We start from the raw sequence: 22,603 nt of genomic DNA on the forward strand, positions 1-22,603 counted from the left end.
TTCGCACTGCTCAGGATTTGCGACTAAAATAGCGAATATTATTCGCAGTGGTTGGGACTTGCGAATAACGAATACGAATAATGCCGATTACTGCGAATATTCGTATTCGGAGCAGCCCTACGTTATGCCCATTTTATTATATAGAGACGCAGCTGTTCTTCTGTGACCGCAGCATGAACTCGTATGCGTAACGAGTTTATTACTCGACTTGAAAGCATATCTCAACAAGTTTGTGGAATACTACACCCCATTTCTTGCATTCTGCGTCCATTACGCCCCAAGTCTGTAAAATAAATATTTACGAATCACGTGATACAGTTCGCATTACCTATCCCTCAGCCCATTGTAGTTTATTATGTGCGCTCCGGATGGCCAAGCTGGTAAGGCGTCAGGCTGTAATGGAAAATACCTAAAGATTACCTGAAAATCGCGTGTTCGAGTCACGCTCCGGAGAAATTTTTTCTTTTGGCTTTTGGTGTTTATCTTTATGTTTTATGTGTTTGCAAGAATAATAGATTGAAATTATAATATCTTCCGCATCTTCACCTTTTTAGACATGGGAAGGGTGCTAAGCGATGCTTAAGGTATGCCCGATCTTTTGATATAAACCGCTAACTATAAACCATGACAGAAGTGTTTGTCACAGACTAGGTGTACTCCCAAAATGATTCTATCCTTGCTAAAAACTAGTGCAGTGCCAACGTTGGTGACTTCACAACCAGATATCTGCTTGATTTGCGCATGTCGTCGAATGTGCAGGAGATAAATAATTACTTAAAGAATGCTAGTTACCTCTTCTAATATGTGTGCCGCTGTAGGCATTCTTCTGTCAAGCTTACACCCCGACAATGCAATTTGCGTCAAATGAGGAAGCAATCCTGTTACGTATTTACAACTTACAGCCCTAAACCACAACTAAACGGTCAGCTTACAATTTATCCCCTGGGTCTAGGGCAATTAACGTGTGGGGCTGAGTCAGCGCTGCATAAGTGCTGAGTTTAAGAGAAAACCCTTATCGGCGAGTCAAGCTTTAGTCACTACAAGTCGTGTTGATCATCGATGTGGAAAGATCATCGGGGCCGAGAGTGATAGTCTACGTACCAATTCATTTTCTTCTTTTGAAAGCCGAATATCTTTTCGCATAATTATAAGACCGACGGAGAGCGCTGATCCCTAAACACGAGAGTTGGCTGGAACCAAGCGATTGCTCACTGCTCTAGCGCCGCTGACACTATCAGTAGAGACCAGTTGAGCTAGTTGTGAACTTTGGAAAATCTCATAAAACGCAATATCGTATATAATGTCAACATTTTATAAGTGGTACAACGCACGACTGGCTGCGGCGCCAATTTTGACCCATTGCATCACAACTGGGGTATTAACAATGTCCGGAGTGCCTTACGACTTTTCTAACAGCTTTAGTTTCTTTTTGGAGCAGGAGATGTTGTTGCTCAGACGCTTTCACCCGATCCGGCATTGAAAGGCAGATACGACTACATTCGTACGGCGCGAATGTGTTTCCATGGCGGTGTCGTCTTCGCCCCTGTGGTGAGTCAATGGTACAAACTAATCAGTACGCGCATTGTGATTCCGGGACGTCCAATGCTTGAGGCATTGGCACGAATGGCTGTAGACCAGACGGTCTGGGCACCTGTTGGTATCGCATCGTTCTATGTGAGCATGGGTGTTTTGCAGTTGCATTCTTGGGAGCAGATTCAGCAGGAATTGCGGACAAAATGGTGGCCTACAATGGTCGGAAACTATGCAGTCTGGCCCGCAGTGCAGTTTGTGAATTTTAGAATCATTCCTTTGGATTATCGACTAATGTTTGTAAATATTGTCTCGATTGGTTGGAACGCTTTCTTGTCATGGTTCAGTGCTACTAGCATTCACCAGTCTAAGGAGACTCTGGAGAAGGCTGAACATAAGTTGGAAGAGCTCGAAGCGAAAGTTGAGAGAAGAGTCTGACTGTATCATTGACGTCTAGTTTACTGATATTATGGTCTGGATATTGAACACGTTACACTCGGTTTAGACTTAGAAATAACCGACCTACATATAACACAGCATGACTTCACTGGAACCTCTCATGATGATGTTGCGCTGTCCATATACTTCTACGCCAGACGCTCAGTTTGGACAGATTCAACATGCGCTACATTCAGATCTATTGGTTAAATGAACGTCTCTGTTGCATAGCAAATGAAAACAGCCAAACAGCATAGCAAAAGAAAACAGCCAAACAGCCATGAACTGACCTCTATTATACTAGCTGTGACCACCTGAGTAACTGGAAAATCATCTGGAAATCATGTTAGCATTAAGATCCAAAACTTTTCTCCCGTAGTCGTTATCACTTCTAACTGTATAATTCCGTGAAGCATCAGAGTAGCGATTCATTATTACTCCCCATCAATTGGTCGGTAACAGCTTCTAGTTGATAAGTTTTCATGAATTCATCATTGCACGGATTCGGATATTTTGCAAACAACTGCCAGACAGAAATAACGACCGTAGGGATAGAAATTTATACGTACCAGAATACAGACAAAAAAATTGCTTTTCACGTAAGCCACAAATTTAGTAAGTATGAATTGCCGGTATTATGAGTTGCCAGACATCCGCAACGGAGATGAAAATTTAACCATTCGCCGTCAGCAAAGTCCGCAACGGCGGCTTTTATGTGGCACATAACACGAGGGGTTTGTAGAATAATTATAGAGCGTGACGCGGCGGCACTCCCCGATCAATCTACTCCACCTCTTGGACCTACCTGAAATTCACCAATACCAGCCACATTTATTGGTGGGCCAGATCTCGAGCACTCTTTATTACCGATAGATCTATATGGCAACTGCATCTTGTATCAGTGCCTGTTTGTCGCATTTACCACGGCCGCCTTGTAACTAAATCAGCCCTTTGGTTCCGTTGGTTACCCTTGCTAATCTCACCGATCCATTTCCTATATTCCCGACGCTCTCGTTTTATTTGTTTATCATTGATATTTGTTACATGTAAGTATTACTCTATACTTGATATATGGACTATCATGGGGCTGCGATCAAACTTCTTCGTTGTCGTGATCTTGGTGATGTGCGGCGATGGCGGAACTGCGACTGCCTTTGCCCGATCAGAATATGGCATTAGAGTCACTTGCCATTTGAATTTTGGCGTGCTTGGAATGGTATTTTCTAAATGTTTCATGCACTACTCCATGTCTCTGCAGTTCTCTGCAGATCTCTGAAGTTCCGGCCAAAACTTCGTCGCAACACATCGCAACAAATCATGAACTAGTCTTGATGTATGAACGCAGGAGTTTATACAAAAAGATATGACTCTCTTGCTGGAATTGGTGACTAACTATTTATCCAAAGAGTTAGTTTAGTGTTTCGAATATTGACATCGAGGCACTACCTTCGCACAGTCAGCAGTCGCTCATCATCCGCACTGGACTAGGTTTTTGAATACAAGCTGGTCTCTCGTGCTGATCTTAAGCAGCTGTAGGGTAGCTTATATCAATTTTATTGGTTTTGGTGAATAGTACGGTGGGCATTTTAGACGAATTCACGCCCTAACGGTTATCTAGCACAATGGGAAACAACGGTTCTAAAGCAAAGGGAGGAGAGGGATTACAATCATATCCGTCGTTCTCACGAACAGACACGCAGGGTTCAACGCGATCCATCAAATCCCTGCGATCGAAACTTAACAGCAACTCAACGAGCGATGTGGGCCCAAACATTTCTGCCGCGGATCCGCAGCTCTCAACGCAATATCCAAAATCGCTTGGACAATATTTACCTGGCGACCCAGTACCATCACCCTCACCACCCGGGTTTGATAATGCAAATTTGCCACCGTCCATGCAAGTGCATGAGCCAAAAGAGCCTATTCTGATTCGAAGGTCATTTGATGCATCCGGCGACTCTCCGTCATCTCAGGCTCAGCACGGAAGGAGTGGCAGTGCGTCGTCGGCAACGAATGATTCAGCAAATTTGAACCCGGACGCCGTACTTACTCAATGTGGTAAAGTGCATCGTCGAAGTAATAGTAATCTGGATAACATCGATATATCTGGAACTGGCTTGGAAGAATCGATGAGCAATATGAATCTTACGCGCCCATCTGCTAGTCCGGGTCATGGATCACCAGCGAATGCCGGTCCAGAAATGGGTCCTTCCCTAGACATCGACGAGATTATTCAGCGGTTGCTCGATGTAGGGTATTCAGGCAAGGCCACAAAGAGTGTGTGTCTGAAAAATGCAGAGATACAGGTTATATGTCGATACGCCCGAGAAATCTTCTTATCACAGCCTACGCTAATCGAGCTTTCGCCACCAGTTAAGATTGTGGGCGATATCCATGGACAATATGGCGATTTGATCCGATTATTCGAAATGTGTGGATTCCCTCCGTCGGCGAACTATCTTTTCCTGGGTGACTATGTTGATCGGGGGAAGCAAGGACTGGAAACGATCTTACTATTACTGGCGTACAAGATCAAATATCCAGAAAATTTTTTCCTTCTTCGAGGCAATCACGAATGCGCAAATGTGACCCGAGTATACGGATTCTATGACGAATGCAAACGAAGATGCGGTATTAAAGTGTGGAAAACGTTCGTCGATTGCTTCAACACCTTGCCGATCGCATCAATTGTTGCGTCGAAGATTTTCTGCGTTCATGGAGGGTTATCACCGGTCTTGAACTCAATGGATGAAATTCGGGATATTGTGCGGCCAACAGACGTCCCAGATTATGGGTTGCTTAACGATCTCTTATGGTCCGACCCTACGGATACACCAAATGAATGGGAAGACAATGAGAGAGGAGTATCCTACTGCTTCGGAAAGTCTGCAATCAACAAATTCCTAACCAAATTCGAGTTTGACCTAGTATGTCGGGCGCATATGGTGGTTGAAGATGGATATGAGTTTTTCAACGAGCGGACGCTTGTGACAGTTTTCTCAGCACCGAATTATTGCGGCGAATTCGATAACTGGGGTGCTGTTATGTCCGTGTCTGAGGAGCTGCTGTGCAGCTTCGAGCTGTTGAAGCCCTTAGATTCTGTGGCCTTGAAGCAGGAGATGAGGAGAGGACGGTATGAAAGAAAGAATGGAATGCATTCCAGTCCAGTACGTACTCGTTGATTTCTATTAGAAAATGTGATGCTAACAGAAGCGTATAGCCCGCGGCGCAGGTCCCGCAGAGCTTTTAGAATGGACGTTTGAGAGTCAGGGTCGTGTCAATATCGTAGGAATATGTTGTTACATTCTATGTCAATTCTTCCTTGAAAAGGACAAAAGCTTATGGGGTTAGGTTTTGGCGCCACTTGTGGTTTGGTTACAAATTGTAGCAGCAAATTGATCCACATAAACAATCTCCATCCTCAGGAGTTTCTGGCTTTATTGTGAGGACTAATATTGGGCTTATGGGCTTGTGATACATTGCAATTGCATAATATTCTCGGGAAATGAGGACTAATAGCATAATATTCTCGGGAATGAGGACTATGAAGTTTGTTCTCTCCCTCGCTTGTCTTTGCCGGATTGTGATTGCTAGCACGGTTTGGATGGTTGTCTCTACTTGTACGTATTTGTGTTTTAGTCGTATGGGGCTGAGTTATTGTCTATTTTCGCGTTCTGTCTATTTGCGTTACAGTTTGTGATCAGCTGGTAAAGATGGATGCTATTTTGTTAATTGATAATTGCCTCGGTTTTGTTACCAAGGTGATCTTAAATAAATACTTTCAACTAGCACTTGCAGCTCGTTCTGAGAATTAGTATGGCGACGATACACAGATATAGTGTAACCATTCGATATGGACCACGACCACACTTGTTCAATCATCAATGCATCCACCAAATTGACATTCAATCCATGGATGCTAATGCAGGAATCCTTAGCCGTCCAAGCTCTCGATAGAGGCCAAACTCATGTAATGCGTCATTATCAACAACAATATACCCTCATAATGACTTCACAACCTCCTGATATACTGTCGCAAATTGATAGCGCGTTCGTTGAATTCCTGATTCTCCAGTACTTAATTGTGCACAGTCGTCTCCTTCTGTTGTCACCTCAACAACGAGGAACCGATGTAGTCTCTTGTTCATCATGAAAAATCATGTTTACACTCTCATACAGTGTAGCTGACGGGACGAATCGGAAGTGAAAGTAGATATGGTGCATCCAGTTTAGTACGAAATTGTAACTACTCCCACAACAAGATTTTATTACGTTAAAGAATCGTACATAGTCCCTTAAAACTGTAAATAACCCCATAGGCGCTTTACTGTAAGTCGTTTGCACCAATTTCTATTTGACAAAATTAATAATTGAGGGACCTCTACCACGAAGAAAATTGGGGGTACGAGGGTCCTTAACTATGGGACAACGGAATTATGAAACACAGGGTCTTAGGGTTTTTAAAGGGTAAGGGTTTGCTCACCTAAAATGGTTAGTGTATATTGTTATTGCAGCTAGTTTGCTTTAGGCAAAACGCGTATCTGACACGTCAAATACAACACACTTTCTCGATAACTACAATTGCACTAAATCCCACCAGTCAGTTAGAAAATATCAATGGGACGAAGATTGAAGAGGTCACATAATGGAGAAGCGAATGCGAAGGGTGAGGAATTGATTTTGGGTCTTGAAATATGTAGTTATTGTTTTCTCAATACTTAACAGATGATATATACGTCCAAAATTTATATTCCAATATGCCGTATATCTACATTAATATGTGGGCGTTATGCAGTCAAAATTATGCCATACAACGTGCAAGGTGGTAGGCCGCCTGGCCACCAAGGAACTGGTCTGGGGTTAGGGTTATTGTCGGGACTAACGTATAATCACCATAGGCTTCCGACTGCCCCCACGTTTTCTTGCGGGTTAGGGATTCCCACGATCTTGTAAATCATAGTTTCGCGTGTCGATGCGCAACTACAGACGTCAACCAAGCAGGCCTCTTACAGAGTTTCACAATGGAGTTTGAGAGGGGGGGAAATATTCCAGATTTTTGTGTATGTTGGAATCCAGTTGAAACTGTCTTCGTCGCCCAAAATTGAAGTACTCAAATACCGAGGCAAGTAAATCATGAGCGGATTAGCAATTCGTATTGCGCGACACTTCTGGCATGCGAATCGAATCAGCCGTTCCCGACCGTTATCTCTTGTTGCTTCTGGTTTTGCACATTCAACGCGTTTGATATGATGTCGGAAGCCATTTCCAGAGTACTAAGACCACAAGTGTTAACCATTGAAATCCAGACGTGGTAAAGTTAAGACTACCGATTGGGACCGGTCGTACAGAAACATCTGACTTCGTCCGAACTGACGACCCGTAATGACCGAGACGAAGTATACTAGCATCTATCCTGATCTAGCTCCAGAATGCGATAGTGGAATAATTTCGGTGTTAACAATGAGAAAGTTGACATGTAGCCAGCAGCTCGACACACTGACCACTTGTGGGATGGGAGGGCCAGATTGTGTCGGTTTCCAATCATTTAAAACAGAAAACGAAATTGCTCTTTAACCTGTGAGCTGCCGTAGCGGCTTTCAGATTGCAGATATTCCGACATTGATTTGACAATATAAATCATACGGTTTGATTAAGAAATCACGTTTTCACCTTTTGTGCACATACACTTCCCAGTAACCTTGTCAACCAACGATGTCAATTCAGCTACAGCTCGCGTGCCGCCATAGCTTCGAGCAACAGGACTGATACCCAGAAAGTTAGAATTATGCAGATAGACGGGCTTACTAACGCAACAGTAAACTGGACGGGCCCAGGCGATTCTGTTCCTGACTGTCTGACAGCTTGATTCTGTGGCAGAATCAGGTACTGTGGGGGACGCATCCGATCCACCCGACAGTCTTCCGTCGCTTGATAACTGAACGGTTAATTGATTTCATTTCTCCAGCAATATCTGTTTCAAGCTGTCAATCGGATTGTAGGCCTCCTCTGGGCCAAACGGCCAATGATCTTTCAATCGGGTTCTTGTCCGACGAAGCAAGAGATGTGGGACGATTGGAGCAAATACCTACCGTCACCGTCTTGATCAATTCTTAGATATGAACTTCATATTGACAAACATTGCCTCGTGCAGCAGTTGAGTTTGAGGATCCGAGATTACTTAATCCGCAGGATCTCGGCGATTCTGTGGAATTACCGTGTAATTCTTGTGTAGCAGTAATACTTCATGTATTACGACACTGGCTATACTAGCTATGTTGCGTGTATACCATCGCAGAATACACTTGTGAGTTCGCGAAAGAAATGTTCAAGGTGCGAACAAATCAAAGTGACCAATGATTAGAAACGCTGTTGGTCCAGGACGAAGTTTCGCCAAAATTTTGGGAAGCTTGCCCTCAGTCCGAATGATACCGGCTGCAGATTTCGGGGGCAGTTGTGCCGCGAAATTTAATGCGAATCAGCTGACAGATCTCCCCATTGCGCTATAAATAAGAATTCCAAACAGATATATTATAGGTCGCAGTAATATTCTCTATGCTTAATATATTCCACACTACATTCAAAATATTATCTTGAATCAATACATAGGATGTTATTCTTGGAGATTCGCTGATGAATAGCGAGACGGCAACCCCGGATGCGTCCGGCCCCCACACACCCTCTGCAGCCCCCCACACGACTTATCTACGACCAAGTGAACTCAAGCCACGGAGACCGGACCGAATAATGCTTCCTCGGCGCAACCTTCTTGCGTAGCCACTACTACATTTGGAGAGCCGGGGCGGGGTCGGGTTAGATGGCCATGAGCGGAATAGTTGCTTTGTACGGTTACTTTGGCGTTATATTTATGTTGGCGATTTGGCTCCGGGTAACCAGCTTTCTAACAATTCCGAACTTATTGCATTATTGTATTGATAGGGCGGTTAAAAACTTTATTCTGTTAACTACACTTGTCTCAAGGTGGACGCTGGAAGAAGCAGGGACGCGGGAAATGCACAGTCAACCCGCAAGAAATTCGCAGATACCGGGGCATGTAGTCCGCTGCTTACGCATGGCGGATAGTAGTAGCATATCATAATGAATGCCATGATCGTCGCTATCGTGCGGCGTCAGGTGCCTGACCCGTATCGTGTAAGCGCATGAGAAATAGAGATTGTGGGGTGAGGTCTCGGAGAATGTGGAGCGGCAGTGCAGTCTAGCGTATGACATCAGAAGGGCGGTCACGAGCCCAAAATAATTGTGACGTGCTAACAAGCGTTTACCAACAGTCACGGGGACCGACTCCCGGTGCCAGAAACGGTTAGACCAGGTAAGCTGCATGATTTACAGCTTAAGTCCGGATTCCGACACGATCCGAATTTTTTTGCTTCTACAGGCCACTTGATCTCCAGAATCGCCACAGTGCGCGTTGACAGTCAAATCACGTGGAGGAAGTCAGACTATGCTGTTTGTTGTGCACTAATCTGACCACGTCCGCCATATCGGTTAGTTGCGGGCCATGTGGTCTACACAGCGGGAGTTATGGCAGTCGGATAAACGATGGAGCGCGGTAGAAGTAATTGTTGGGCAGGAACTGTTCCGACAACGTGACTTAAGTTCTAATCGTTCTAATCTCAGAATGGAAGTCACGGCGGTGGCAAAATCTCTCAAAATGTGGGGCCCCCGCTGGGAGAAGCCCCACTAACACGGTGGTTAGCGGAGAGTCGAGAACAGCATGCCGCACGAACGAAAGCGCGAACAGTGGGGGCGCAGCTGACCCTGTTCGGCCATCGCATTGCTAGGGTTATCGGCGCTGGGCAGCAGCACGGCGGTGGTTGAACAGTCCCCCACAGGAGTTAAGCCCGGCCCGGGCTACCGGACGTTAGCCTCCGTTCTGCGACAAGACCCGTTCTCTGCCACTACCATCAACACCTCTGCTGGCTGCCCCGGACTTCCCCGGACAGGTATTGCCTTTCGCGCCCCACAATGCAGTTCGTAAGACCCGACGACCGCTCGGACTCTGCAGGAGCCTCTTTCAGCACTATATATCCCCCTCGTCCTCCCCGTCTCTTACTGCCATCATCACCCTCGTCAACAGTTGCCACACTCGACACAGACACAAATCTGCAATGTTCAATTACAGACTCTACATGACTGCAGCGACCGCCTGTATTGGCGGTCTCTTATTCGGCTACGATACAGGTACGACTTCGGAGCCTCTCTCATAGTATGGCTAGCAACTGACCAGGAGTTCATGCAGGGTTCATCGGGAGTGCCGTCCAGATTGAATCGTTCCAGCGCGATTTTGGCCTGAACGCCTCGAATATGGCAAATATCAAGGGTAATATTGTGGCCACCCTGCAAGCCGGTTGTTTCTTTGGTACAATCTTTATGTCCTTTTTCACAGCCCGCTACGGTCGACGATGGGGTATGGCCATTGCTTCGCTCGTATTTAACATCGGTGCCATTCTCCAAGTCGTCACCACTAGCGATCTCAATGTCCTCTACGCCGGTCGCGCTATCTCTGGTCTTGGTGTTGGTGCCGCGTCTATGCTTACCCCTACATATCTTTCTGAGGTTGCGCCACGACGCATTCGAGGAAAACTTGGCACCGCCTATGGTTTCTCTATCTTCTTTGGTATTATGGTTTCTTATTGGATCGATTATGGCTGTGAGCGGGGTCTTTCTGCTGCTGGCCACGACCAATGGAGAGTACGTAAAACAAGGATTTCCATTATTTATTCCGGATCTCTAACGGTCGCAGGTTCCTATGGGCCTTCAGCTCGTTCCTGGTGCGCTCTTGTTCGTCGGTGCAGTGTTCATTAAGGAGTCTCCTCGATGGCTCATCAAGAGTGACAACCGTGAGAAAGCTCTCAGTAACTTGTGCTATATTCGGATGGCCCATCCAGAAGATCCGGAGCTCCAGCAGGAGTATCAAGATATTTGCTTTTCTATTGATGAGGAGCTTCGTGTCTCGCACGGTGCTACTATATCCGAAATGTTCCTTCCTCAGAATCGCGTCCGAGTTCTGATCGGTTTCGCCATAATGATTTGCCAGCAGTTCTCCGGCACCAATGCGCTTACCTACTACGCTCCTCTTCTTTTCCAGGAGATTGGTCTTAACGGTACTTCGTCCTCCCTCTTCGCCACTGGTGTGTATGGTATTGTGAAGACAGTCTTTTCCATGGCTTTTCTCCTTCTTCTTGCTGAGCGTGCTGGCCGTCGTCTCCCACTCTTCGTTGGCGCCATCAGCATGTCATCTGCAATGCTTATCATCGGCATTGTCCTCGCGTGTAAGCCCCCACTCCCCGATGCCTCTTCGCCATCATCCGCCTCGATCGGTATGATTGTCATGGTCTACATTTTCTGTGTTTCCTACTCCATGTCATGGGGGCCTGTTCCATTCACCTACGTGTCGGAAATCTACCCCAACCGCATTCGTGAATACTGCGTCGCGATGGGTCTTGCAACTCAGTGGGCGTTCAACTACTGCATCTCCCGTATCGTTCCTCTCGCGATGCAGAACATTGGCTGGCGAACATTTCTCATGTTCGGTATCTTCAACGCTGCGATAGCGGTGTTCGTCTTCTTCGTCATCCGCGAAACGTCCGGTATTGCGCTCGAGCACATGGATAACCTTTTCAGCACCGGCTTCTTCATGAAGCCAAGCCAGTGGAACATGCGCAAGCCAGTTATTATTGGCAACGGTGACGTCATTGACATCCCTGACTTGGAGCTCGACGTCAAGAACGTTCAGGGTGCTCATATGGAGGATATTGAGAGCCAGAGTATTAGTGGCTCCAGCAGTAGGAAGTGATGTCCGCTTTACTTTTGCTAATATTGTTGGCGCGATGGTTACTGGTTGGTTCAGGATTTGCATTGTGTAGTATATTAGATTTGTTCGGGCTGGTTATGTTGGGCACTGATTGTATGGGTCTTGCATTTTTTAAATTGGGCTACAATGAAAGCATTTGATTATCTCTGGTTATAAATTTATGCATCAAACACGAATATTGAACGATCTGCCCGCTGAGAGCTGGAGTCGGGTTAAATACGATCAAACGATTAAACAGCTTACTAGTTAAGTCTGCAACGAATAATGACTGGTGGTTTTATCTCCACGGTCGCGCTTGCCGATCCCGACCTCCGCTTTCAAACATTAGCTCGACTTCTGTCTCTGATTCACGAAGATTCGCTTCTGTTTGCTTGTTCAGGTCTGAAGCAACCCCCGTGACTAAAGTCGCCATATCCTTGGTCGTTAATAATGACCGGTGACATAAGTTGTTCAAAATCTGGAAAAGCATGTAAGTACGCGCACGCAAAACCATAAGTCCCTTACCGTACTCAAAATATAGGGATGTTAGAAGGATAAGCATCGACGGACATCATTTTTGTCCGACAATTGATCGAGGTCTACCACGGCCCCGTCCACAGAGATCGGTGCGGCTGTTCGATTTATCATTGTATCGCGGAAGATTAGAACTAGCCATTATACACGTCGTTCACAGTAGGCAGAACACACGGGACATATGTCATTTCATTACAGCACATACTGTGCGCATTTTAATGATGTTTTGACCAAGTGTAAAGGTATGCCAATATAACTCGACAGTCATATCACACTGGCAACATGGACAAAGTACGCATTTTCAGTATGATGGACAGACTGTATTACATGCTAACAAAGCCAGAGGGGTAGGAATAAGATAAACAGCAAGCTATCCTTTAAGGTCGTCGTCTGAGTAACCTGTGTATGGATTGTCATATGGAGCTATACGGAAAATCTTCTTTATGAGACGAGATTTCTCAAAGGATTCTGATATTTATTCTCTGGCGATAGGTTATTCTTAAATATAGATCGACCTGTCATTCCATTGCTTGACTACTGCAGTGGCTGTACCACCAGATAAGGAATAATAATTCATTTAACTTAGTTAAAGTGCAATTGAGAAAAGACAAAAATCCATCTGATGAATAATATGGTCGGATCGCTTGTCAATAATTTAAGCCGCGTCATAATAGTGCTGAATATAAAATTATAAATTATAGCCGCATTAGTGTCTGCCCGGATTGACAGGATGACCTGGAAACAATAGATTGAATGTTAGTGCGCCCTAACTGACCGCCTGCGGAAAACGAGGTACCTTTATCCCTTTAACGCCGCGCGTACTGAATGGCGTAACGACGACTTCGGCAAGTGTCTGTCGTTTCAGATCCGTTAGACTTGGATTTGCTCAATAGGTATCCATTAAAATGGTAAGAATCGTATCGCGTATTCATTTACAAGTATGACTCGTCACTGACGATGTGCAAAGCATAGCGTGAAACGAGAGCGGGCAACTGCCAAAGTGCGCGAAGAAAGGCGTCGTCGCGAAGGCGGCAAGATTGTCGAATACAAGGCACTGGTAGATAAGGTCTTGAGTTCTGTAAGTCCAGGTTCTTTCATTATATTGTCTCTACGCTAGTTATAAGTCATGGACGGATATTAATACTTGTCAGCGCAATAATCATGATTACACTCCCGATGCCCTCTCTCTCACCACGACCCTCCTTAAGCAAAATCCAGAATACTACACTGTCTGGAACTATCGTCGCGAGATCCTATCCTCGATTTTCCAAACACAAACCGCAGACACAATTCAGTCCCAAATCGACAGTGAACTACAATTCCTCTTTGCTAGACTGATCGAGTTCCCTAAATGTTACTGGATCTGGAATCACCGCAAATGGTGCCTCCAATCCTCCCCCTCACCATCTTGGAAATTCGAACTCGGCCTGGTGACAAAAATGCTTGACCGCGATGCGCGCAATTTCCACGGGTGGCATTATCGACGGTACGTCGTCCAATGCACGGAGAAGGCGACGGGTAAAAGTATGGTGCGTCCTGAATTCGACTACACCACCACCAAAATCAATGCCAATTTCTCGAATTTCTCGGCATGGCATAATCGAACAAAATTAATTCCGCGGTTGCTCAAGGAGGAGCCGGAGATTGATGCGCGGAAGCTTTTGGAGAATGAGATTTATTTGATTACTCAGGCTATATATACTGATCCTGATGACCAGAGTGTGTGGTTGTATCATAGGTGGCTGGTCACGTCGGATGACATTGTCAAGTTGAGTAGTGATGAGCGCAAGGATTTGTTGGAGAAGGAGATTAAGTCAATTCAAGAACTGCTAGAGGTTGAACCCGATAGTAAATGTATGTGTGGTATTTGTTAGTGAGGGACAATTTGCTAACGATATCAGGGTGTCTGCAGTCACTAGCGTTTTACAAAGGCTTGCTGGCTACGTTAACCGGTGAGAGAGTTGAATCCTCGGTACACGGTTATTTGGACAAATTACAAGAAATCGACCCTATGCGCAAGAAGCGTTACCTAGACTGGAAGAAACAGCTATAGATTGCAGAATATTAATTAATATACTAATCGTCCGGAACTCCTGCCATCCATTACAAAGATTTAAAATTACAGGTTCAAATTAAAATTCATCAATTTTGATTACAATCTTGCCATGTGCTCCACCTGTTTGGAGCTTGTCCAAAGCCTCTTGGTACTTATCCCAACTGATCACGGAGTCAACCACGATCTTTAAGAGACCCTGCTCATATAACTCCATCCCCAACTTCAATGTGTCCAAATTTGATACGACTCCTTCAACTTTATACCTTGGGCCCCTAATTGCGCCAACCAACGTCTTCCCAAAACTCGACGACGACAAAAACGAGGCACCTTCAGGATGATCTTTATCGCCAACTGTAGTCACGTACCATCCCGTCTTTGGCGGAGTCAGGTCCTTCAAACGTTCCATTATTATTGGGGTCGTGCCGACGGTGTCCACCACGATGTCGAAATGCATTGTCTCACCCGCGGTGGCTAAAACTGCATCGATGAGATCCCGCTCTTCTACACGGGTATAATCCACGACGTCGTCAGCACCCATGTACCGAGCCAGTGCGTCGCTTTCGCCTGCAGAACAAGTTGCCACGACGCGTTTTACCTTGAAATGCTTCTTTGCCAGTTGTATCGCAAATAATCCGATACTGGTCGTGCCGCCAAAAACACAGACCGTAGACGAGGGCGTCAACTTCACGTTCTTGAGGCACTGATATGCCAAGCTGAAACTTAGTGGAAATGCGGCAGCTTCAAACGTAGGCAGGATTTCCGGTTTGCGAAAGACACCATCCCGGTTGGGATCGAGAAGTAGATGAGACGCTAGGGTGCCAGCGCCGTACTGCTTTCGTTAGCCGTCTATTTTTACAAAACGCATTGAATCGGGACATACAGGATGGTAATATATTCCACAGACCTCCTCTCCCACTCTCCACTTCATCTCATTGTTACTCCCCACATATGTGACCACGCCTGCGAAATCTCTTCCGAGACCCTTCTCACCTGGCTTGGCCCACAGCATCTGCGTATTTAAAATAGCAATGTCGCAAGAGCTAAGCGTTGATGCTGTGACTTGGATGAGGATCAGATTCTTTGGAATCGGGAGCGGGATGGTTTCGTAGGTCCAGTGCGGGTGAGAGCCGGGATACGTAAATGTTAAGGAACGCGTCGCGACGCCTGGTGATCTCGGCATTGTGAATGTTAAGTAATACAATATAAATGTTATATATAGCAGAGACCTCCGTCGTAAGTGAAAAGAATGATTGAGTGGCAATGGCGCGAATAAAGATCGTCACAGATATATCTCATGCTTGTCGGCGCGACCCTTCGTACATATTTCCGGCGCGCGGATGTTGCGGAATGACGTTGCCGCCGCCAGTCGGCCGTTTCCCTGATATCGCGCACTCTACGCAGTCCAGTAGACAAATCGCATTCTGAAAGATTATTATTTTCATGATGCATTTTGTTAACAGTTTCAACATAATATACACTGACTATTTCGAAAACACCTAGATTATGCTTTAAAAACACCACTAACCCCTGAAAAAAATATTTTGTTGTATATACGCCGTTCGAGCTCAAAACACCGATGCCGAATTACCAAACCATAATTATAATACAGCGAAACGCACTCTCATTTTATTAAACCTTTAGATAATCAAGCCCAAGAACGGCATGCAAATAGATCCGGTCAGCCGGCCGATTGTGCATCATAATAGACGCCTTCGCTCCAATATGAACAGGCAATGCTATGCACCCGGAACTTCACTTCCCACGCACTAACGAAGGTCGTAGTGTTGCCGCGTTGCAGTGATCGCTATAGTGTCACATGGCGCAGAAAATATACGAGTGTAATCGATTCACTTAAGCGGATACCGCCACTGGTTGCAAGACGGATTCAGTAGCAACGCTTTCCAAATCCTCCTACACCTTCAAGTTAGCGTAACTCTCCTCAAGACAAAATTCCATCCATTCGCTACCAACTTACCGGCTCAAAAATGACTTGAATCATTAAACTACAGCTAGGACACACCGCCACATCAGAACCATCCAGCAAATCGAGCAACGAAATCTGAAACTTGTCGCCACAAGGACACGGGTACGTGTATATCTGTAGATCTGCATCGAAGAGCATATCTTCAATCTCTACCTGGTCATAGATACTCATTCCGCCTGTATTCTGAATCTTTCGTAAGTCTGCTGCGATTATTGATTATTTAGTCGATGTCGAGAATCATGCAAATACTGAAATTGGTTGGTCCGACTTTGGGTTGGGGTTTAGGGTTACTCGGGCAAAACTAGGGCTGTGTCATTTAGGGCCAAGAGTACTCGGCAGAACAAAAACAGTCACGTATCACACACAGCATTGCATCTAACTCGGGCCGGCCACACCGCCAAAAAGTAGTGAACTTCGTCCTGTCCAAAGCTCTGTCCACACTCGTCAGCACTCAGCCCAGCTCTTTCTCGACAACACCAAAGGTATGTTGTTCTTCTCTACGGATGCGTACAATCATTCGATATATCTGAGTTTGGATCAGAACCATTGCATTCTGTTAGTCTATAATTAGATCGGGTCTAACTTGTGATTTGTGCAGAGAGCAACTTCAACATGGGTATCTCCCGAGATTCGCGCCACAAGCGCTCGCACACCGGTGCTAAGCGCGCTTCTTACCGCAAGAAGCGGAAATTCGAGTTGGGCCGTCAGGCCGCCAACACTCGTATCGGTACGTTTTGTTCGGTTCGTCGCGTGATCCAGATGCAAATTGATTGTTTTGAGCACGACCTGGGCGATGCTGCAAAGTTATTTATTAATTGCTTACGATTATTACTGGACAGGACCCAAGCGTATTCATACTGTTCGTACTCGAGGTGGCAATACTAAATTCCGTGCTCTCCGCATCGAGTCTGGTAACTATTCATGGGGTTCTGAGGGTATCTCCCGCAAGACCCGTATCTTGAACGTCGCTTTCCACCCCTCCAACAATGAACTTATCCGCACTAATACCCTCACCAAGTCTGCTATAGTTCAGATTGATGCTACTCCTTTCCGCCAGTGGTATGAAACCCAATACGGCCAGACACTAGGCAAGAAGAAGGGAAAGAAGACGGAGGAGGAGTCCACTGAGAAGCGGTCAAGCAAGCTTGAGCGTAAGCTCGCTGCCAGACAGAGTCTTGCGAAGGTTGAGTCTGCTCTTGAGTCTCAGTTTGGTGCAGGTCGTCTCTATGCTTGCGTTTCGTCGCGCCCAGGCCAGAGCGGTCGTGTTGATGGATACATTCTTGAGGGTGAGGAGTTGGCTTTCTACATCCGCAGAATGCAGGCGAGAAAGTAAAGGAAGCAAAGACAAGGGTTACAGGTTGTTTCATATTTTCCACGGACATACTATGCACGCATGTAATTATTTTTTTTGTTTCCACAATTAAAAGTTTATGATGATAAATATTCTTGTCCGCTGTCACCGCAACGCAACGTAGTAGTTGGCCAAAACTAGTCATGTATTATAGTGTACCTCATACACCGCTGTACCTTAACATTTACTTCTTCCGCCGCTTTGGCTCTGGAATTGGCGCCACGGTGTTGCCATTTTGCCCTCTTCTTTCCGCTCCCCTGAACACTGCTATCAAGGTCTCTGTTTCCCTCTGCATTTCCCTACTCCATTCGCCAATATCCGAGTCCCATCTATTATACATAACCGCATTGGCAAACATCTTCATAATTTCCCGTTCAAGCTCACTAGAGTTCTGAATCCGCCCTTCCTTCACCATACCCTTAATCGTCCGTAAATCAGTGGGTTCATAAACCAGATTGTGATAATTTGGCGCGTCATTTTCGTTGACCGGATTCGTGAAGAAAGAAGCAGATCGGTTTGACGAAATGTTCGCCAAAAGAGGAGCAACGAGAGCCTGAAATTTTCGATTTGTCGGTCGAGGCGTCAAGCCCGCGGACGCCGCTGGACTGCTTTTGGTCTCGGCGATCTGAGGCGACGACTCAATGTTCGCTGTAGAATATCGACGCTTGTGTTGACCACGAAGAGCTCGTGGAGCTGTGTCTTCATCCACTTCCCCAACCCCATCATCCCCCTCACCGTCCTCAGCTTCGTCACCCTGCTCCTCTTCAACTACATTTTCCTGTTCCTCTTCTCCTTTCACGGCGGTCATTTCTTCGGCTTGGCCCACTTCGTCGCCCCCGACAGCCTTCTCTGCCGTTTCGGCTACAGGATTGTCGGGCTGCACAGTCTCCGGCTCTCCCTCATTCTCCTCGTGATCTCCTTCCGCACCGGGTTCCGCTTCTAACTTTCGTCCTCGTTTGCGCGGCCGTCCAGGGCCTTTCCGTGTAGGCTCAGGCCGGGGCTCGGGAGAAGCCTCATGTTCGGCATCCGGCTGCAGTTCCCGCGCTGCTTGCTCTGTCTCTTGGACCGCTTCTGTCTTTTCTTCACCCCCAAGAGTCTCCGTTGCTTTGCTGTAAACATCTGGGACAGCCTCCGCTGGTGACTCCGTTGCTTCCAGGTGGTCAGGGAGCATAGATTTTTCATTTTGTCGCTGGGTCGTAGCAGATTCTGTAATAAAATCGACAGCACCCTTCGCCGGTGCAATAGCCGTGCTATCAATAAATTTACCGCCAGGGACAGTTGCTATTGCCTCAGCAGAAACTGCCTCTGCTTCAGGCTCGCCGTCCGAATCAGGAATCTCGAACTCCTCCATCGCCAGCACCCTATCATCTACCGAACGCGGTTCAGTGCCTTCGACTGCCTTAGGTGGCTCAGCCGATGGCGCACGTGAGGCTCCGGTCTCCGACACTTCTGTAGCTTCGGGTGAGATAGTGCGTTCTGTATCTTCACGGTCTGCCTGTTCGATAGCCGCAGCGTCAGACTGCACTTTGGTAGCCAAAGGCTGTGACGTGCCTGGCGATGCCTCAGCATCGTCATTCGCAGTAGCTTGAGACATCTCCACATCGACATCAACAGGCTGCTCTACTTTTGTAGTCTCTAGTGCATCCGGGAATTCAGTACTCACGTCTGCAGACTTCGTCTCAATACTTGCAACACCAGATTCGTCCATCCGCATTTCCTCTTTTGCAAGTGACGGCTCTGGAACATCAAGTGAAGTCCCTTTATCCTGGCTAGAGCGATCTGGGGATGATGGTTGCTCGTCCGTCGTGTCTTGTAGCATGGATACAGTAGAATCATTTGGCAAGACGGTAGTCGAATCATTATTTTGAGCTTGCGAAATATGGGGTTCACTTTCCAGAATGGCGGCCTCTGTGGAAAAAGACTCAGAAGGAGGATTAGTTGACAGAATGAGTGACTTCGATGTCCCCGTTTCCTGTGTATTCTCTATTGTCGCTTGTGAATCTATTTCTATCGGCTCTGTCTCTTTCTGTGGCTGTGGTGCTGTAGCAGTTGGTACTATGCCGGTGGGCTTCGAAACGAGGTCTTCTGGGGGTAAGTCCTCAATGATATCTTTCATCTCCAAGTCCTCCAAATTCTCAGCCTCATCGATTGCCTTGACAGAATCCGCGCCCTGCTCAGGCCCTATCTCTTTCGGTTGCATATGGTCATCGTGTTGTTCTCTGACTTCCTCTGTAATTGGTTTTTCGGGTTCAGTGTGTCCTTCCTCTTCTTCAAGTTCATTCTGCTGATTCGCCACGATCTCCAAGTCCTGCAGTCGACTATCCCACTCGCCTCGTCCGATTTCCTCAATTTCACGGAGGTACTGTCTGTAATTGTACTCATCTTGCCGAATTTGCTCAATTAGCTCCTTCCGGTGGCGTGAATGTAAAATCTCGGTAAGTTTAATGACCGACGGTGAAGCTACCCAAATATTTAGTCACGTTAGACTTTCCAACAGTCAATGTCGTTCATACGTTCTACTTCTGCGCCGATGCCGGTACTGGCTTGACGCACGAGGCCTTCCGCATTTAGCATGTTATTGTAAAGTTCTTCGCATTCCTAAACTGTTGTCAATAATCCTACTACACATATGTAGACTTCCGCCAACTTAACTACCCATTTCACAAACAATCAGATGTAATGGTCACGTACTTTGTCGTTAATAGCCTTGAGTTCCGCATCACGCAACAGAGGATGCGACACTAATGACTTAGAAATCAAAGGGAATGACGAGTCTCCTTCTTTATGCACAAACTGGGCCAGCAGTAGGCGCTGGAGACTAGATGCCAACGAAGTCATTTGTATCTTATCACTGGCACATATGACGATAGAAATGTACTCATCGGAAAAGGCGTATATGTGGAGATAATCACGAATTGTACGTCTTGTGGATGATTGTGTGAACTTGAATTTTTGGAATGTTAAGCAGCGCCTCCTGAATTTCCGTTTGGATCGCGTCACTCTACAGCTCAATAGAGGAAGCCTCAGCACACTCCAGTCGCTTATTCTCAAAGTAGCCTAGATTAGCAGGGCTATATTGGATACACGCTGCTGGCCCCTCAGACTTACACAGGAGATCTGTCATGCCGTCGGCAGCCTTCGCATTTAACATGCGTCCCGCGATCGACGAGTCCTCGTCCGATTTCCCGCACGTCCTACGAACACCAACAGGCTTAGCCCTCATTGAAATACAGGGAACCCTGCACACCGCCCAACCATCTTCAGATAGTACTCCAGCGGAACTTGGAAAACTTACATTTGACGGCAAAACCGCGTGGTTATGGATCGGAGACCATCAGCGGATGGAGGGCAGTATTGTGGATTTGAATCCGCCATTCGGCGTCCTACGGCGCGTTACGAGAAAGCAATCAGAAATCGAGGAGGAGAATGGACGTCCGGATGAAACTGCGGTAGAAATTGTTGAGGTTATTAGGAAAAAGATTTTGTTTACTTCGCGGCCTGAACCCATAGTAAACCGAAAGATGACTTAGTCTTGTCCCAGCTTGGCAGTACTGGAAGCATGGAATTAACGCGCCAATTGAAACTAGGTGATGGAAGATACATTTTATGTTACAGTTCAAGAATTGTATATTAGAGTAGCGGTGTACGATTCGAGTATAAAACTATTTTATTACAGAGCTGTAAGTTGCACAGATTTTTTTATCCATCTCACATTTATAGACACTCCATAACTCCCCTCCATAATTAAGTCTATATGCGTAACTACCGATACGCGCAGTGAATTAACTCCTAAAATAAATAATTAGCAATGATTAATACGACATTCCGAGTATAGATTTTCAACCCAAAATTGAATCAGAAAATGGCAATAACTAGTGTTTATCCGCAAATGCAAAGCATTGGTACAGGTCTGTGAAAAGGTTTTTCATCATGGGAATACAAGCAACTAAACAGAGGAATGTAAATAAATTAATGCTTACCATTATAACGCGATTCACTACTTGCAAAACAAATCCATTTTCGTCTGCTTCGTGTCATATTTGGCGCCGATAAGAATCTTAGAAACTTTCTTCTTGACGCCAACCAAATGTGAGTCGATATTGAGATGAGCTGAGATGAGTTGCTCGCTTGAGGGATCAATCTCCAGTAAGTGATACGCAGCATTGGACAAAAACCTACCATTAGTATACACGCCGAGATTATTGAAATCTTTAAAAATCACTCTCAGCATATAGTCTAACGTAACACCGTGTGATACCACGACCACGCATTCTGTGTGTCCCATCTGTAAGATCTGCTTCTTCAGAATCTCAAGATAAAACGTTTCAACACGCTTGGCGACCAAATTAATCGGCTCCTCGCCTACAGGTTCACCATGCTTGGTTCGATATGACTTGCCTTCCAAACTGCCAAAATGCTTTTCTATAAGTAGATCAGACAAATCCAGCGCAATTGACGGACATCGATTCAAGATTTCTGATGCAGTACGACAAGCTCGTAACAGCGGCGACGAGTATATACTCCGCACGCTCAGTCCATCGAATACGTTCGCTATTTCCTTCGCCTGAAGCATCCCCAACTCTGTCAAGTCGACATCTCTTCCCGAACCACCATAAACTTGCCGGTAGTTATCAGTAGATTCTGCACGGGTATTGCCAATTAGTCTCTAGACCTGACCACAAGAACGGTCAACACCACCAGAGCAGAAAGAAGCATTACCAGCGTGACGAACAAGATAAATCCTCATTCAAAATATAATCATGCTAAGTAGCCTGATATGCTGCTAATTTGTGGCTTTATATTACTGATAGCTTTTATTATTAACCGGAATGTTGATGTTCAGCAAGGAATGACTCACAGCTGGCAAGAAAAAAAAAGTGGCGGGAACTCTGTTTAAGT

General features: G+C 46.0%; 10 protein-coding genes and 1 non-coding gene across 11 annotated transcripts; 7 read left to right on the forward strand and 4 right to left on the reverse strand.

The window, feature by feature from the left end:
* Positions 1-362: 362 nt before the first annotated feature.
* On the forward strand, positions 363-454 carry V1508DRAFT_t5. Its single transcript has one exon. It is a non-coding gene; the product is annotated as a tRNA-Tyr (tRNA).
* A 581-nt stretch (positions 455-1,035) lies between these two features.
* On the forward strand, positions 1,036-2,137 carry V1508DRAFT_363980 (uncharacterized protein). Its single transcript, XM_066937290.1, has 2 exons — positions 1,036-1,375; positions 1,423-2,137. The coding sequence occupies exons 1-2, from the start codon at positions 1,301-1,303 to the stop codon at positions 1,966-1,968; spliced, it is 621 nt and encodes a 206-aa protein (XP_066798475.1). The 5' UTR covers positions 1,036-1,300; the 3' UTR covers positions 1,969-2,137.
* Positions 2,138-3,590: 1,453 nt separating this feature from the next.
* On the forward strand, positions 3,591-5,218 carry V1508DRAFT_394728 (Metallo-dependent phosphatase-like protein; the record flags this gene model as incomplete). Its single annotated transcript, XM_066938016.1, has 2 exons — positions 3,591-5,135; positions 5,189-5,218. The coding sequence occupies 2 exons, from the start codon at positions 3,591-3,593 to the stop codon at positions 5,216-5,218; spliced, it is 1,575 nt and encodes a 524-aa protein (XP_066798476.1).
* A 4,583-nt stretch (positions 5,219-9,801) lies between these two features.
* Positions 9,802-11,957, forward strand: V1508DRAFT_409029 (general substrate transporter). Its single transcript, XM_066939095.1, has 3 exons — positions 9,802-10,167; positions 10,226-10,677; positions 10,730-11,957. Exons 1-3 carry the CDS (start codon positions 10,095-10,097, stop codon positions 11,780-11,782), a joined length of 1,578 nt encoding a protein of 525 aa, XP_066798477.1. The 5' UTR covers positions 9,802-10,094; the 3' UTR covers positions 11,783-11,957.
* An 823-nt stretch (positions 11,958-12,780) lies between these two features.
* On the forward strand, positions 12,781-14,406 carry V1508DRAFT_145983 (uncharacterized protein). The gene is made up of 4 exons (XM_066936029.1): positions 12,781-13,221; positions 13,281-13,391; positions 13,465-14,167; positions 14,215-14,406. The coding sequence occupies exons 1-4, from the start codon at positions 13,219-13,221 to the stop codon at positions 14,364-14,366; spliced, it is 969 nt and encodes a 322-aa protein (XP_066798478.1). The 5' UTR covers positions 12,781-13,218; the 3' UTR covers positions 14,367-14,406.
* V1508DRAFT_363992 (GroES-like protein) lies at positions 14,350-15,811 on the reverse strand. Its single transcript, XM_066937291.1, has 2 exons — positions 15,250-15,811; positions 14,350-15,198 (listed from the first exon to the last, which is right to left on the reverse strand). Exons 1-2 carry the CDS (start codon positions 15,547-15,549, stop codon positions 14,446-14,448), a joined length of 1,053 nt encoding a protein of 350 aa, XP_066798479.1. The 5' UTR covers positions 15,550-15,811; the 3' UTR covers positions 14,350-14,445.
* V1508DRAFT_409035 (uncharacterized protein) lies at positions 15,812-16,593 on the reverse strand. The gene is made up of 2 exons (XM_066939096.1): positions 16,345-16,593; positions 15,812-16,280 (listed from the first exon to the last, which is right to left on the reverse strand). Exons 1-2 carry the CDS (start codon positions 16,522-16,524, stop codon positions 16,221-16,223), a joined length of 240 nt encoding a protein of 79 aa, XP_066798480.1. The 5' UTR covers positions 16,525-16,593; the 3' UTR covers positions 15,812-16,220.
* A 180-nt stretch (positions 16,594-16,773) lies between these two features.
* On the forward strand, positions 16,774-17,875 carry V1508DRAFT_409037 (40S ribosomal protein eS8). Its single transcript, XM_066939097.1, has 3 exons — positions 16,774-16,835; positions 16,952-17,080; positions 17,193-17,875. The coding sequence occupies exons 2-3, from the start codon at positions 16,966-16,968 to the stop codon at positions 17,684-17,686; spliced, it is 609 nt and encodes a 202-aa protein (XP_066798481.1). The 5' UTR covers positions 16,774-16,835; positions 16,952-16,965; the 3' UTR covers positions 17,687-17,875.
* Positions 17,876-17,888: 13 nt separating this feature from the next.
* Positions 17,889-20,278, reverse strand: V1508DRAFT_348208 (uncharacterized protein; the record flags this gene model as incomplete). Its single annotated transcript, XM_066936719.1, has 2 exons — positions 17,889-20,164; positions 20,218-20,278. The coding sequence occupies 2 exons, from the start codon at positions 20,276-20,278 to the stop codon at positions 17,889-17,891; spliced, it is 2,337 nt and encodes a 778-aa protein (XP_066798482.1).
* Positions 20,279-20,680: 402 nt separating this feature from the next.
* V1508DRAFT_409042 (Ctf8-domain-containing protein) lies at positions 20,681-21,398 on the forward strand. The gene has a single exon (XM_066939098.1). The coding sequence runs from the start codon at positions 20,827-20,829 to the stop codon at positions 21,232-21,234; it is 408 nt and encodes a 135-aa protein (XP_066798483.1). The 5' UTR covers positions 20,681-20,826; the 3' UTR covers positions 21,235-21,398.
* On the reverse strand, positions 21,318-22,562 carry V1508DRAFT_409047 (histidine phosphatase superfamily). The gene is made up of 3 exons (XM_066939099.1): positions 22,424-22,562; positions 21,685-22,345; positions 21,318-21,493 (listed from the first exon to the last, which is right to left on the reverse strand). Exons 1-2 carry the CDS (start codon positions 22,449-22,451, stop codon positions 21,702-21,704), a joined length of 672 nt encoding a protein of 223 aa, XP_066798484.1. The 5' UTR covers positions 22,452-22,562; the 3' UTR covers positions 21,318-21,493; positions 21,685-21,701.
* Positions 22,563-22,603: the final 41 nt, after the last annotated feature.

Source organism: Lipomyces doorenjongii (genome assembly GCF_038497915.1).
Source record: "Lipomyces doorenjongii strain NRRL Y-27504 unplaced genomic scaffold V1508scaffold_3, whole genome shotgun sequence".
NCBI lineage: Eukaryota > Fungi > Ascomycota > Lipomycetes > Lipomycetales > Lipomycetaceae > Lipomyces > Lipomyces doorenjongii.